The sequence below is a fragment of the Megalobrama amblycephala genome, unplaced genomic scaffold (assembly GCF_018812025.1).
Source record: "Megalobrama amblycephala isolate DHTTF-2021 unplaced genomic scaffold, ASM1881202v1 scaffold537, whole genome shotgun sequence".
Classification (NCBI taxonomy): Eukaryota; Metazoa; Chordata; class Actinopteri; order Cypriniformes; family Xenocyprididae; genus Megalobrama; species Megalobrama amblycephala.
Window position 1 is genome coordinate 1,180 of NW_025953449.1, and position 16,683 is coordinate 17,862.

Sequence of the window (16,683 nt, forward strand, 5' to 3'; positions counted from 1 at the left end):
CTTAGCCTTGTGGATTGAGCCTTCTGTGTTGATGTATTCACACAATAGACCACAAGGTGGGAGTGTCGCTTTGTATGTTGTTTAAAGAAGTTTTAGATATTTGTACTGGAAAACTAGACATAAGGAAATAAAGTGTATATTATTTGGTGAGTCTGAAGGACAGTAATTATGCTGAGAACTTGTATAATGTAGTGAAATGAAGAAGTCAAATGCATGAATAGCTTTATTTATAATGAAACCAATCCCCGAAAAAATCTAAAATAGTAACAGTAAAAATTCCACCATAAAAATTAAAACTGCAATTCACATGCAGCTATAACAAATGTCACTGACAAAAATGATTACATGTTACAGTGTTACACAAATGAATTATATCTCCCTCGACTACAGTAAATTATCATCACACCACAATATTCACAGTGTACAGGACTGCATTTTGTGAAAAGAAAAAAAAATGCAATTGAAAACCAATGAGAACCCAAACTACTGAGAGCATCTTTCAAGAAAAGCTTAAAAGTGTCTGCTAAAGAACAAAATCCAAAATCACGATCAGAAAACAAAACAAATCACACAACATTTCAGTAATATTTTTTTCAGTAATATTTTTTTCATGTTAGCTACTGTAAAAAAAAATAGTGTCAACTTGCTGCCTGAAATTTTTTAATATAATCTTAAAATGGAGCAGAATCTTGTATGGCATACAAAAAATTAGCTGAAATGATCTTGATGAGTTGATGTAAAAACATTCAGTATGTTTTTATGACGTAATGATCGTATCCATAGGGATTCAAAGGTCAGAGAGTCGGCGTTAAATAGAAATCATACAAATATTTGATAAGAAATGAATCACAATAAATGTTGACTGCTTCTATATCCATCTGTTTTTATAAACCCAGCGTTTGTTTTAAGGATTGTTCACCTTCCTCTCCACCCACTTCAGCTTCCAGTGGACCGAGTCTTCAAATTTCTTATAAAATGTTTCGTTCAGCTGAAAGACAGAATGGAAATTTTAGTTTATTTCACTTGAATCTTTTGTTTTTAAATTGAGCCTTAAAGGTTTACATAATTCATATAAGCATTTATCAATAGTGCACATGACTTCCATAATATTAATCGTAATCTAACTCTTGGGCAGTGATCAAGGTTTCTTCAGTTGTCATCTTTATTTCTAATGTACATTCATTTCATGATAATTCTGTTAGTGTAAAGTCGAACATCTCCTCACCTCTTTTAATAGATCAGTCTGAGTAACATTACTTTCACACTGAAGTGGCGTTTGAGAGGAGCACAACATTGTGAGGATCAGTGTCCTCTTCTCAGGCTCTGGAAACAAATGACAGATTTAAAACAAGAGATATTCAAAAATATTCTTATAATCTCAAAGACATGTCTCAGCAAAGCAGATCATTTTAATAACCTGTTAAAATAGCATAGTTATGATACACAAAGTGTATCATAATGTTTGCTTCATCTTTACCTGTTTTTGCATATGTACTGACTGGCAAACTCATATTACGATCGGTCACAACTCTGACATTAAAGTCATATCTTGTTCCTGGATTTAAATTTTTATAGGTGATGCTTGTAGAGTTTGTAAAATTTGTAACATTTATGTTCCAAAAGGCAGCACGATAGTCCACCTTATACTCAATCGTGGCTCCTGTTGACTCCTTTGGAGCTCCCCATTGTACATATATGGTGGTTTTGTCAGAAGTAGCATTTACCCAACTAGGACTAGTCGGGACTGTGGATTGATATGTGAGATGTTACTTTATTTGAATTGAAAAGCTGATAAAGATGGTTATATAAGCTACTGGACAAATTGGCTAAAAATAAAGCAATGTAATTACTCACAGGTGTAAATTGATTTTGTAGCAGGGGTACTTGTCAAGTCACCATTAACAGTGATAACTGTAACTTTGTACTCCACTCCTGCCTTCAGGCCGAGGAAAGTATAACTAAAGCTCTTAGTACTGTTAGTTTTGTTATAAGAGAAAGAAGTTGTTTCAATTGTCACAATGAATTTTTGATAATGCCCTGCTACTAATGTCCAGCTGGCTTCTATGCGATCACTTTTGGGGTCCAAAGAGAGGTCCACAGTATTTGGGACTGCATTAAAAAAAGAGAGAGAGAGAGAGAGAGAGAGAGAGAGAGAGAGAGAAGAAAACGAGCAGTCTGTTAGAATTTAGGAAATGGTACATTGTTGAATGCAGGGTTATAAAAATCTAAGCAGTCATTTGGACATTACTATATTTTTCACTCTTAAAAACTCCTTCAGTTGTTTATGGAAGCTTGTTTCTGCCATAGAATTTTAAAAAAAATTAATTGTGACTTTTTATTTCACACAATAAGACTTTTTTGCTTGCAACTGAGAGTTTATATTTCAGACTTCTTTTCTCAGAATTGTGAGTTATTATTATTATATTTATATTTTTATATTTTTATTTACTATATTTATATTTTGCAATTCAGAATTCATTTATTTTTTATTTCAGAAATTAGATTTAAAGGGTTAGTTCACCCAAAAATGAAAATTTTGAAGTCTAAATTGTGAGATATAAACTCAAAATTGCTAGAAAACTTCAGAATAGTGTGATATAAACTCACAACTGCAAGTTATAAAGTTTGAATTGTGAGATTAAAAGAGAAAAAAAAAACGCAATTACCTTTTTTTAGTTGCGAGTTTATATCTCACAGTTGGCTTTTTTTCTCAGAATTGTGAGATTTAAAGGATTAGTTCACTTTCAAATTAAAATTTCCTGATAATTTACTCACCCCCATGTCATTCAAGATGTCCTTCTTTCTTCAGTCAGAAAGAAATTAAGGTTTTTGATGAAAACATTTTTCTCCATATAGTGGACTTCAATGGAGCCCAAACGGTTGAAGGTCAAAATTACAGTTTCAGTGCAGCTTCAAAGCGCTCTACACGATCCCAGACGAGGAATAAGGGTCTTATCTAGAGAAACAACCACTCATTTTCTAAAAAAAAATTAAAATTGTATACGTTTTAACCATAAATGCTCATCTTGAACTAGCTCTCTTCTTCTTCTTCTCTATTAGAATTACAGCAGTGCAGGTCAAAGTTTGAACTAATTGTTATATACTTGCACTAGCATATTGTATATGACAATTTAGTTCAGACTTTGGCCTGAGGAGGGCAGTAATACACTTAGCAGTGTCTACACTGCTGGAATTCCAATAGAGAAGAAGAAGAAGAAGAGTTTAAGATGAGCATTTATGATTAAAATGTATAAAATTGTAATTATTTTTTTAGAAAATGAGCGATGGTTTCTCTACACTGTTAAATGTCGCTGTAGATTTAGCAGCACAGTACTGTAAAAACCTACAGTACAGTACCACATTTCTATATTACAGTAAAATACTGTAATTTATATTGCATTCTGGGTAATTTTGAATGAGCGGGAATATTTTACAGTATATTTTAGTGTTGCTGTAACCCTGCTGTAACCTGGCTGTAATATACCAGGCAATAATACAGGATTGCTGTAAATAACATGCCACCTGACGTCACATCACGCAGACAGAAGAACACAGACGCTGGTGACTGGAGAAGCAGAACGGTGTATTTCTGGAAGCTCGGTGTAATGTAATGAAGTAATAATACTTTGTTACAGTACTTAAGTATTTTTTGGGAGAATCTGTACTTTACTTGAGTTTTTTCTGTCAACTTTTACTTTTACTCCACTACATTTCCTAAATAAAATGTATACTTTTACTCCGATACATTTCCCCCCAAAGCATTTTCATTACTTACTACAAAATAAAATCGGAAGAACACAGACTGCACTCAAGCATGTGCAAACAAGTGCCGCACAACCACGGTTGATTTCATTTGCCGGGTTGCGTCCGCTGAGAAGAGTGCGCTGTCATTAATTATACAGCACGAGAGCGGCCTCTAGAGGCGAAATAAAAACTATCACTGATGCCTTGTATAGTTTGTTTTGACACGTGACGTGAGGCTTCATGTTGCACAGAGCGGGACACTCCAAAAACGGATTTAAAACTTAGACAACAAAACGGTATGTTATGCAGTTCACAGTACTGTACATGTTTTCATATCATTATAAAGTATTTAGTTTGTTGAGTAGATGCTGCATTAGTGGAGAACAGTATGTTTGCCGTCGAGGCTGAGAGGATGCTAACATTAGTAGTACCTCAAGCTGTTAAAACAATGTGACAAAAACACCAACTGTTTAATGTCATGATTGTTATCATTCATTTGCATTAGTTTATATCCATTTGTTCGCTGTTATGCATTCATTATCCAGTAGTTGCATATTTAAACTGTATCCTCATCATGCAGCGACAGAAACATAAATCAGAAATGTATTCGATTTCAGTTCTTTTTTTATCGGCACTGTAACACATATTTTGATTAGATAATCATCAAGTTTTCTAAAATAGAGGCAAATAATGTGTGAAAGTATACATATAATAGACCTATGCTATGTCTTTGTGTGTAAAGATGGTAATTTTTAAGCAGGACTGTTTGGATTTATATGAAATGGTAACACTACAATAAGAGTCCATTTGTAACATTAAATAAAAGGCTAATAAAAGTATTGTTCATTTTTAATTTCAACATTTACATTTTAACATTTTGAAGTTGTCTCTTACATTAGTTATAATGCACTACGAATTAACATGAATGATCAATGTATAATTAATATATTAGTATTTTTTTATATTTAAAAATTACAATTAACATTTAGCCATTTTTTTTAAATTCAAAGAAACAAAATGAAAGAGAGTTAAAACTGAACACAATCTTGCTGCTCAATCTGTGTGTAGAACAATTCTTAATCATTTTTTTTTGCTCCTTTTATATTTTACATTTACTTGTACTTTTACTTTCAATACTTAAGTACGTTTAATATTTAATAAAATACTTTTCGTACTTAAGTACAAAAAATATTACATAAAAGTATCTTGCGATTACAAAAAGTCTATTCCTGTGGGGATCCTTTCCATAATGTTGTCCGATCCAAGCCTGTCAGTGACAAAAACAAGCACTTTTATAGTCGTTCACTGGCGGTGCACAAAAGCTTGTTATATTTGCAGTCCGCTGACGGCTGCAGCGGCCGCGGTCAACACTGCATCTTCAGTTAGTGCTTAGGCACAAAAACATGGAAAAAGACGGCCCAGATTGAAAATACTTAAGTTTTACTTGAATCGTACTGTGAATGGGTGGTTTGGGGTCAGAGAGAGTGTCTATTGTTAACTTTACCAGAACTTTACTTTATTTTTACTGTAGCATAGTGATTGTAATGACAATAAACGATTATGATAATAAAAAAATAATATGAATAGGGGTGTAAATTACTTTTATCACCGTTAATAATTATCTATTAGGCAACAAAGCAAGTATAATGCATGAAATATTCAGCAAGGATAATATTTTACTAACCTAGATGTATTATTGAAGTGTATGAAATGCACGTGACAACAGTGTATGTGTTAGCCTATCCCCAACGAGCAACATCAAATAAGTGATAGCACATTACAGTACATTGCTGTAAAGTGAAATACAGTACATTGCTGGCAACCGTGCTGCCAGTACTGTACTGTAAAAATACAGGGAAATCGTTAACAGTGTAGATAAGACCATTATTTCTCGTCTGGGATCGTGTAGAACGCTTTGAAGCTGCACTGAAACTGTAATTTGACCTTCAACCGTTTGGGCTCCAGTGAAGTCCACTATATGGAGAATAATCCTGGAATGTTTTCCTCAAAAATGTTTTCCTTCCTTCATTTCTTTTCGACTGAAGAAAGAAAGACATGAACATCTTGGATGACATGGAGGTGAGTTAATTATCAGGAAATTTTAATTTGAAAGTGAACTAATCCTTTAAACTCACAACTGCAGATTCTAAAGTCCAAACTGCAATTGCACAATATAAACTCAAAATTGCAAGAAAAAAATTCAATTAGTTTCAGTTACCTTTTTTTATTTTTTATACCATGGTGGAAACAAGCTTCCATAGTTGTTTGACTGTCAACTCACATTCAACTTTATCACATGCGCTAAGCATTTGTGTCAATTAGAATATATATATGCATGATATGAAATGTAATAAGTGAGCATGAGACTCACGTGTGTATGCTGGGATTCCAACCATTTCTCCTTGTAGGGTGTCATTGTTTGTTAGTGCTGCCACACACAGGCAATACTTGGTGCCATCTGTTTTATCAGCCTCTTGTATTGATTTGCTTGTTGTATTGCTGCAGTTTGTTGCATTCTCACAGGTAGTACAGTCACTGCCTTCATAAAGACAAAAGCGGTACCCTGAATGGTTACCAAGAGGTTGCTCCCAAGAGGCTGTAATGACTGTGTTGTTATCATTTAATGATGTTAGGTTTACAACCTTTGAAGGCTCTGAAAAATAAATACAACAAAAGACAGTCTATAAAAAATCTATCTTCAGTCAACATCAGTTTGTTGCACTGCTTTTGAAAGCTGTGGTCACAGGAATTCTTGATACTTTGACAATAGCTATGTTTCCATTCGTTTTGTATGAATTTTAGGTTGTGTGGAAACAGCAAGATGTGCATGAATTTTAAAAAAGTGCATAAAAACCTTGTGGACTGAAGTTGTTTTTTTTGTGTTTTTTTTAAATCTGATTAAAAGACTAGACTACAATGGAAACACATTTACTGAATAAATGCCAATTTTGAATGTTTTATGCAATATTCTAATTTTGCGCATTATAAAGTTACATTTGCAATTGGAAACATAGCTATTGATGACATAGTCAAGCATGAAACTTTCTCCACTTACTAGTGTAATTAGAAACGTTGTTTGGCACACCATAAGTAGTCTCGTTCACTGTAGCTCTGACTATGAATTCATACTTGTTTCCTGGAGTTAGACCTGTAATAGTGCACTCTTCACTTGGACATTTATGATCCGGCATGTTTGTTACAGCTACTTTATAGAATGCATAGTTTCCTTCTGGTTTACTCCATTTGAGGCTGACAGTATAAGTTGTCACGTTCACTACTGTCAGATTTTCCACACTAGAGGGTACTAAAAGAGGAACAGCACTCGGCTCATTAGTCACCATGATGAAAAATAATAAATTGATTGTTGTTCAAACAAGCCACTGCATAGGTCTACATAATGCTATTTGGATGTGTTAAAGTGCCCCATTATGCTTTTTCAGATATTACCTTTCATGTAGTGTATAATGTAGCTGTTTGAGAATGTAGAAGTTTCAAAGATCAAAGATTATTGTCTCCCAAAAAAAAATGAAACGATCCTGAACTACCTGAAATGAAGCGTCAGTCTTATATCATGCATGAACCTATGTAGGTTTGGAAACAATTTGCATAATGGTTTTCATTGGCTGCCCGCAAACAACGTCTCTTTTGCCCCGCCCTCAAACGCTATAGAGGATATGCACGTGACGTCACCGTCGACCGTTATGACTGCGGTTACACCCACTGAGTGGCACAAAGACTGAGCTGCAGCATTGGTTTTCAGCGTGAATGCTGCGAAAAACACACAAAACACATCCAAAACGGGAAAGAGCTTTGTGATTGACTGTACAAATAGCTTTGACTATATTTTGTTGACAATTCATCAATTTAATATTTACCATCTTATATTCTGCATAATTGGGTGTTTTTAAATAAACACTGACAAAAACTTTCAAGTTTTAGTGCTGGACGATATGATGATACATATAACATTGATATAAGTGATTACGCGGATTTAAACCTACCCATATTGTATTTATATAAAGCGTTCACAGGCAGATTTGCTCTATGTACTTCCCCAGCATCGAAATCAGGCACATATAAATGTCAGTAAAACACGATTCCTGGCTGCATGTCAATATCCATGGATTATTTTTCTTTGACATGTCATAAGGAACACTTTCAAGTCCAACCTTTAGTGTAATCATTTGTTTTCCTCGCGTTTTCGCAGTTTTCCCGATTAAATCCAGTCATGCAGCAGGTTCTTTTGCCACTCAGTCCAGCTGAGGGAGCGTGTTCCGGCGGGAAAGTGACGTCGGAGATCTTGGAAAGGAGGGGTTTAGAGAGACCGAATACTTGATCAAACCATTTCAGACGCTATGAAAAAAGAGCTGATACTGCAATGGATATTATGAGTAAATGAAAGGGTTTTTTTAAGCTTGGATGCAATTAAACCTATTGTAGGCGACCTCTAAAACAAAATTAAGAATGTTGAAAAAAGCATATAAACATAGCAGATTTTACAATAGTCATAAAATGTGCACCTTATTATTATACGGCTCTCTTTTTCAAATGCACAAATGCACTTGGTGCCATCTTGCTGTTATTGTGTTAAAAAAAACCCTCAAAGGATTTGAGTATTAATATTACTTGACTGTTTTGTACGTTATAATGGATTATTTTCTTGATGATTGCAGGTAGAATAATAAAACGTTATTTAAACTAAAAATTTTAACTCAAATCAATAAATCACATCCATGCAATTATTTATTGGGTGAGTAGCCGTGTAATAAGTGAGATAATGGACAGTCAGCTGGTCATTATCAGGAAAATAAATGCATGGTGATAGACTGTACTTTACCCCTTACTTGTGCTGTACTTTGAAAACTTGTGCACACTGAAGTCCAAGTCTACTTACTGGTATAGAAGGAGATATTCTGCGGATTGAGATCCCTGCCACATTTCACAGGAATCACCTGAACACTGTACAGATTTCCTGGTGTCAGATTCTCTATGTCTATATACAACCAAGTTTTATTATTAAATGTCTGGTTTGTTGGGTTCCCAGTGATTCTCACTGTGGAGTCAGTGGTGTTTCCAGGTGCCACACTCGAGTTCAGTGTCTGGATCCCAGTGATTCCCACTGTGGAGTAAGTGGTGCTTCCAGGTGCCTCACTCGAGCTCAGTGACTGGTTCCCAGTGATTTCCACTGTGGAGTCAGTGTTGTTTCCAGGTGCCTTTCTCCAGATCAGCGTCTGGTTTTTCTGGTTCCCAGTGACTATCACTCTGTAGTGAGTAATGTTACCAGGTGCCTCACTCCAGCTCAGTTCGCCCGCTCTTGTTGTCACATTGGTAATGGATATTTCACCAATAAAGTGCTCTACAGACAGATAAGTGCAACAATGTATATCGACAGAAACGTACAGGTTGACTACACTGAAAAGTAATAGTTTAGAACCTTTCAGTGAACAGTTCAAACCATGTTTGTCTCAGTGTGAAGAACATTTTAATAATCCAAAGAACCTTTTTCCACTTTAAAGTACCTTTTGTGCAATGGAATAAAGAACCTTTATTTTATTTTTAAGTGTGTCAGTCTTAGAAAAAAAGGGTTCTATATACACTGAACAAAACTATAAACTCAACACTTTTGTTTTTGCCCCCATTTTTCATGAGCTGAGCTCAAAGATCTAAGACTTGTCCTATGTAGACAAAAGGCCTATTTCTCTCGAATATTGTTCACAAATCTGTCTAAATCTGTGTTAGTGAGCACTTCTACTTTGCCGAGATGATCCATCCACCTCACAGGTGTGGCATATCAAGATGCTAATTAGACAGCATGATTATTGCACAGGTGTGCCTTAGGCTGGCCACAATAAAAGGCCACTCTAAAATGTGCAGTTTTATCACACAGCACAATGCCACAGATGTCAGAAGTTTTGAGGGTGCATGCAATTGGCATGCTGACTGCAGGCATGTCCACCATAAGCCATCTCCAAAGGTGTTTCCGAGAATTTGGCAGTACATCCAACCGGCCTCACAACCGCAGACCACGTGTAACCACACCAGCCCAGGACCTCCACATCCAGCATCTTCACCTCCCAGATCGTCTGAGACCAGCCACCGGGACAGCTGCTGCAACAATCGGTTTGCATAACCAAAGAATTTCTGCACAAACTGTCAGAAACCGTCTCAGGGAAGCTCATCTGCATGCTCGCCGTCCTCATCAGGGTCTCAACCTGACTGCAGTTCGTCGTCGTAACCGACTTGAGTGGGCAAATGCTCACATTCGATGGCGTCTGGCACTTTGGAGAGGTGTTCTCTTCACGGATGAATCCCGGTTTTCACTGTACAGGGCAGATGGCAGACAGCATGTATGGCGTCGTGTGGGTGAGCGGTTTGCTGTGGCCCATGGTGGCGGTGGGGTTATGTTATGGGCAGGCATATGTTATGGACAACGAACACAGGTGGATTTTATTGATGGCATTTTGAATGCACAGAGATACCGTGTCGAGATCCTGAGGCCCATTGTTGTGCCATTCATCCACGTCCATCACCTCATGTTGCAGCATGATAATGCACGGCCCCATGTTGCAAGGATCTGTACACAATTCCTGGAAGCTGAAAACATCCCAGTTCTTGCATGGCCAGCATACTCACCGGACATGTCACCCATTGAGCATGTTTGGGATGCTCTGGATCAGCGTATACGACAGCGTGTTCCAGTTCCTCCCAATATCCAACAACTTCGCACAGCCATTGAAAAGGAGTGGACCAACATTCCACAGGCCACAATCAACAACCTGATCAACTCTATGTGAAGGAGATGTGTTGCACCCCCCCAATACAGTAAAACTGCATATTTTAGAGTGGCCTTTTATTGTGGTCAGCCTAAGGCACACCTGTGCAATAATCATGCTGTCTAATCAGCATCTTGATATGCCACACCTGTGAGGTGGATGGATTATCTCGGCAAAGGAGAAGTGCTCACTAACTCAGATTTATACAGATTTGTGAACAATATTCGAGAGAAATAGGCCTTTTGTGTACATAGAAAAAGATTTACTTAGATTTTGAGTTCAGCTCATGAAAAATGGGGGCAAAAACAAAAGTGTTGCATTTATAATTTTGTTCAGTGTAGAACCCTTGGGTTCTTGGCTCAATTTTAAAGAACACTTTATGCCAAAAAAGGTTCTATATAGAAGAAATGTCTTGCATATGAAATTATTGCATAATACTTTCACATGTAGCAGGTTATTTCAGTGGTAACATAATCATTTTCTGGTGATAATGAGCTGTTAAATTCATGAAATGTAATTAAAATAATAAATGAATTAAAAATATATATTACTTAAAACTTTAAATCCATTGAAATCCATTAAAACTCTACATCCATGGAGTTTTTCCATTGCACAAAAGGTTTCTTTTAGTCTATAAATGTTCTTTAGATTTTTTAAAACGTTCTTAAACTTAAAAAAAAATGGTTCTTTTAAGAACTGTTTACTGAAAGGTTGTTTGGGGAACAAAAAATGGTTCCTTTATATGGCAAGGGTTTTTTAAACTGTGGGTCGCAGAGAAGAAAAAGGTGGGTTGCGCAGTCACTAGATTTACATTTCAGTTAATGACACGTACACACCGGTTAATCTGCACGATATACCAACATTGAATAGATTTCACAATGTTGCTTAGTGCGATTTTCGAATTGCAAAGGCTGTGATTTGTGTTTCAAAGTGAAGTGCGCACATACGACCTGCAGTGTTTTCACAGGCTCAGAGCGCCTTGGTTTATTATTAAGCCTCTCAGTTGGCATTATTAATTATAAACACTTGATTTCTGTCATATCAAACTTTCTCATATATTTTGGTGGGTCTACTGGATTAGATGCATAGGTCATGGAGTGGAAAAGTTTGGGAGCCCATGCTCTATGGCATCGCTATGAAAACCCACTTTTGGTACCTTTATTTGAAGAGAGCAAGAGGGCCAACAATATAAATTGAACAATATGATGTGCTCTAAAACAAAGGCCTTACCATCATAACAGATGAAGTATTGACTTTCATTGCAATTTATTTCTTTCCACATGCCATAGCTGAGCAGGACCACGCAAGCATCCTCGATGTACACGTCAGGATCTGGCTCGGGTTCGAAGATGCAGTTGCTGGCTGTGGTGCTCTCTGTCGTGGTGCTCTCTGACATGGTGCTTTCTGTCATGGTGCTTTCTGTCGTGGTGCTTTCTAATGTGGTGCTTTCTAATGTGGTGCTTTCTAATGTAGTGCTTTCTGTCGTGGTGCTCTCTGATGTGGTGCTTTCTGACGTGGTGCTCTCTGTTGTGGTGCCAGATGTTGTGGTACTAAAGATGGTGCTAAATGTGGTGGCATGAGGGGTGGTGCAATCTGTTGTGGTCTTAGGGGTGACAATCTGGGGTTTCACACATGTGCAATTTTGCACTACATCTTCAAGATCATAATATGTTATATTTAAGCAATCGAGGATTCCAGTCAGTATAGGACATGTATCTTCTGGTGTGTTAGGAGGAGATGTCTCTGGAGATGTTTCTGGAAATGTCTCTGGAGAGATTTCTGGAGAGGTTACTGTAGAGGTTACTGTAGAGGTTACTGTAGAGGTTACTGGAGAGGTTTCTGGAGAGGTTTCTGGAAAGGTTACCAGAGTAGTTACTGTAAAGGTTTCTGGAGAGGTTTTTGGAGAGGTTAACAGAGTAGTTACTGTAGAGGTTTCTGGAGAGGTTTCTGGAGAGGTTATCAGAGTAGTTACTGGAGAGGTTTCTGGAGAGGTTACCAGAGTAGTTACTGTAGAGGTTACTGGAGAGGTTTCTGGAGAGGTTTCTGGAGAGGTTACCAGAGTAGTTACTGGAGAGGTTTCTGGAGAGGTTTGTGTTGTAGTAGTTATTAAGGTGCTCGGTGGAGTTTCTGTAGTTGAGAAACATCTAGGAATCATTTTCTTTTCTTTATTTGGCACAGGATGACCAGGGTACCAATTCTGATAAGTAACGGGTTTCCCATTGGACCATTTGGACCATGAGACGGTGCCATTGTAACTTCTGCGCAGCCCGATCCAGTAGTCCAAAGAGGCGTCCTCCTGCACAATGAGGTGGACGTTTCTACTGGTGATGGTCGTCAGTTCTTTGAAACATTTCTGGCAGTGGTCCCTGGCCTCATCCCATGTGGTATTTCGGTCAGGGAAAGTGTAGTTGTCCCATGTGGCATTGGGGGAAATATGAAAATAATCCTCCTCTGCCCATATGACTGAGCCTGAATGTGAACAATTAAGTTGTCGTGACATTTGCATACACCTCAAAAATAATACTTCTCTTAACCCTCTGGTGCTCCTCATTTAGGGATCACACTCATACTCATCCCAGTCAAAAATGTCTGAATACCTCAAATGTAACTTTTTTCAATAATGTTTTTTTTAACTCTTTCCCCGGCATTGATGAGATTTTATGTAATTCACTTCCTCGCCATTTATGAGTTTTTCTGGATTTCCATGTTTCCGAATTTTCCAAATTAAATGTAGAAGAGGTATAGGACTGTGAAGCTTTGAGGGTGTTGATAAACTCAATCTACTCCATCTTTGTTTTGATTATCGTTCTGAATCCCATCAGGACAAGGTCTTTGACAAAAACACAATTTTTAAACTTTTTGCTCAAAATGTTGCTTTTTTTAAAAGAAATACCCACATTCAAGAATGCATGAAGCTTGAATAAAATGTTTTTGTTTGTTTAAAACGAGAAGCTCTCTCTTCCTTCTGATATATTGTATATATTTATACAACAAAATATTCTGCCGGCCATAAAAGTTTTGTTACAGTTATCAAAAATGTTGCCGCTTGCCGCTTTTTACACAAAACCACCAAGTGTCACCAAGTGTCATAGCATTTTGATGACATAATTTTTCTTAAAAAAAAAATTGTTAAAAGTAACCAAAGGGCACCAGAGGGTTAAGTAAGTTTGCATTAGTATCCAGGTAAAATATCTAGAAATACGTTCAGAGATTGTATCTTCAATAAAAGTGAAAGTTTTCTTACTGCACTGGCATTAGACAGTTGCAACAGAGAACATTTGAAGCTTACAAAACTGTTAATGGTTCACCATTTATGCATGTCGCATGTAGAAGGTGACGTTCTCAGGACCTTGTGCAACACTCTCTAAAAGTTCTCTAAAGGTGACGAAAATTCAGAACCTTTACAGAACATTCAGGACGTTCCTAAAATGTCCTTATATGACTTCAGGAGGACATTCCATTTCGGTTATTTTATGGTCAGAAATAAACGTTACAAAGAGGATATTTGGGACATTAACAGAACGTTCCCACACAGACCTCTGTTGGTCATTTAATAATGTTCCCAATATGAGTTTGATGTTCTATTTTGGTTATTTTTTGGTCGCATGAGAATGTTACAAAGAGGACATTTGGGAAGTTAACAGAATGTCCTATAGTAATAGTCCCATAAATATGAATGTTCCCTGAAGGTCCACCAAATAACGCCCCCTAACCTTAAAAGAACATTGTGACCGTCTCTGAACATACTGGGAATGTCCTTAACACCAGTGGGCAAGTTCTGAGAATGTTCTGGGGATGTAAAATTTCTAGTGGGGGTTACTGTGAAATCAATCCAAGTATAAGGAACAAAGCTCATTATTTAGGCTTGGTTATGCAAACTTTATGCAACCCAGGGGGGTTTTTTCCAGGAAACTTTTGAGGATGTAAATTCAAATTGTGGGAGTGGATTTGAAAAGGAACGGTTGCACACATGATATTAAATGAATAAACGTACTTGTAACCTTACAAAAGTCTTAAGAAACATGCAAGATGTCCTCTTGATATTTAATAGTCTTCAAAAAGGCATTATATATACACTACCGGTCAAACATTTGGATAATTAACATATTCTTTATGTTTTTGAAATAAGTCTTTTAAGACTTAAAAATATGAAGCAGCACAACTGTTTTCAACATTGATAATAATCATAAATGTTCTTGAGCAGCAAATCATCATATTAGAATGATTTCTGAAGCATCATGCGACACTGAAGACTGGAGTAAATCAGCTTAGCATCAAATACATTTTTAATTTGTAAACATATTTCACAATATTACTGTTTTTACTGTATTTTGATCAAATAAATCCTGCATTGGTGAACTGAAAATATCTGAATTATTCCAAGCTTTTGACCTGTAGTGTATGTGTGTATCCTCTCAGCAAATATAGGGTTATGCATGTTAGCTATAAAGGCTTTTGTTAGTTTACAGACTTACTTAGTAGAAGTGGCAGCCACAGTGAGCTCATCTCACATCTGCTTCTTGACGATTCGCTGGTTGTCAATCTCAGGTCACGATGGGAGCGTTTGCAATACTCTCCTGTTTGCAATACTCTACTGTTTGCAATACTCTCCTGTCCACTGATCGTCCTGTTGTGATTCTGTGCTCTACAGTCTGATCTCTAATAACAGCGTATTCACACAGTGACTTTGCATAGAAAACCTCAACTTTCCATTGACCTAATTTGCAAATAGCTGGACTCTCAGACGTCTACAGAAGTTCTTATTAAGAATAACAGAGGTTTAGATGTTGATTGTTTTCTTTGCAGTCACCGTTACAATGATCAGTGTTTCTTTGTACTATAAAACTTTTTATGCGCTTTGGCCGTTCATTTACATGACAACAGTGTTTTAGTGGAAAATGCAAACTTTTGGAAACAACACCAATATTATTTCTGTGTAAACTGCAAAAATGTGATTCTGTGAAAACAGTTATGACGTGCACATGCCTATTACGTGTTTAGTCTATTTATTTGCCACTGTAGGGAAATAATGAGAATAATAGCAAAGTGCAGTAAATCGTAAAAACAAGGTGGATAGGCGTGCGCAATTGATGCAAGTGTTCTTTAAGTGACATTGCCAACCACTTGTCTGGTATGCGTAATAGAGTATTTTTAGTCGTTCTTGCGAATCCATGTGAACGGAGATAGTTTTTGATAATGCTGTCATCTGTACAAAGTATATTACCATAATTTTTAGCCAACAGAACCTAATCTCATTTTATCTCAGCTTTTTTGCCACAATAAATGTTTTATAAACACACTGTGACAGCAGTCAGAGAACAAAGAAACTAAAAGAAAAAGGTCAACTAAAGCAAACACTGATCACCATAATGGTGACTTGTCTGGTGACAACAAAACCTAATTAATCAGTCAATTATCACATAAACTTTTGAATGAAAACAGTCTGCAGACGTGAGATGAACGTTTTGGTCATCATCAAAACTGTTTATCCCAGAATTAACATGGACAAACTGGAGTTGAATGTGATTACTGTATGCTTGAGCTCGCCTGTTTCTGAACAAAACTTCAGCTGCAAACATGAACCTTTGAAAAAACTGGACAACTGGAAATGTTTCAATGTAAGATAAGGCTTGTTCTCTGTGTATGTGAATATCTACTGTATCCTCGTCCTGCTGGGCAGCATGTGCAAATACACGGTGTGTGTGAGTGATGGAGACTCATTAAAGAAGGGATTCAGCATTAAAATGTGCTCTGGGTCTGTTATTTTACATTTAGTGCACATTGACCATCAGTTTTGAAGGGCATTTTATGATTCACCCCATGCAAAATCTTGTTTGGTTTCTGTTTTTTGTTCTGCAACATGAGTCATTTACATTGCAGTGTTGCTCTATACACGTAATCAGCATGACAGGCAAATTATTTTCTCTTCAGGAAATGGATATGCTCCACATTTATTCTCATGAATTTCCTGCAGTCATCAACACGCTCATTCACAATGATGTCCTTAAAAAAACATACTTTTGCAAATTGAGAAGCCATTATGTTTATTTACTATATGTTCTCACAGACTAAACCATTGGAAGATGATCCGCATTGGATGGTAAACATATCCGCTTAGCAAAAGCTCTCCAGTTCTATGGACAACATGGATTATTTCCTACATTGC

The 16,683-nt window shown here is 36.8% G+C and overlaps 1 protein-coding gene across 1 annotated transcript; it reads right to left on the reverse strand.

Annotated features, from left to right (window-relative positions):
• Positions 1 to 222: 222 nt before the first annotated feature.
• On the reverse strand, positions 223 to 15,136 carry LOC125261953 (mucin-5AC-like). Its single transcript, XM_048180534.1, has 9 exons — positions 14,993 to 15,136; positions 11,661 to 12,986; positions 8,639 to 9,100; positions 6,800 to 7,048; positions 6,116 to 6,397; positions 1,855 to 2,109; positions 1,478 to 1,744; positions 1,226 to 1,323; positions 223 to 988 (listed from the first exon to the last, which is right to left on the reverse strand). The coding sequence occupies exons 1-9, from the start codon at positions 15,021 to 15,023 to the stop codon at positions 905 to 907; spliced, it is 3,054 nt and encodes a 1,017-aa protein (XP_048036491.1). The 5' UTR covers positions 15,024 to 15,136; the 3' UTR covers positions 223 to 904.
• Between the last annotated feature and the right edge of the window lie 1,547 nt (positions 15,137 to 16,683).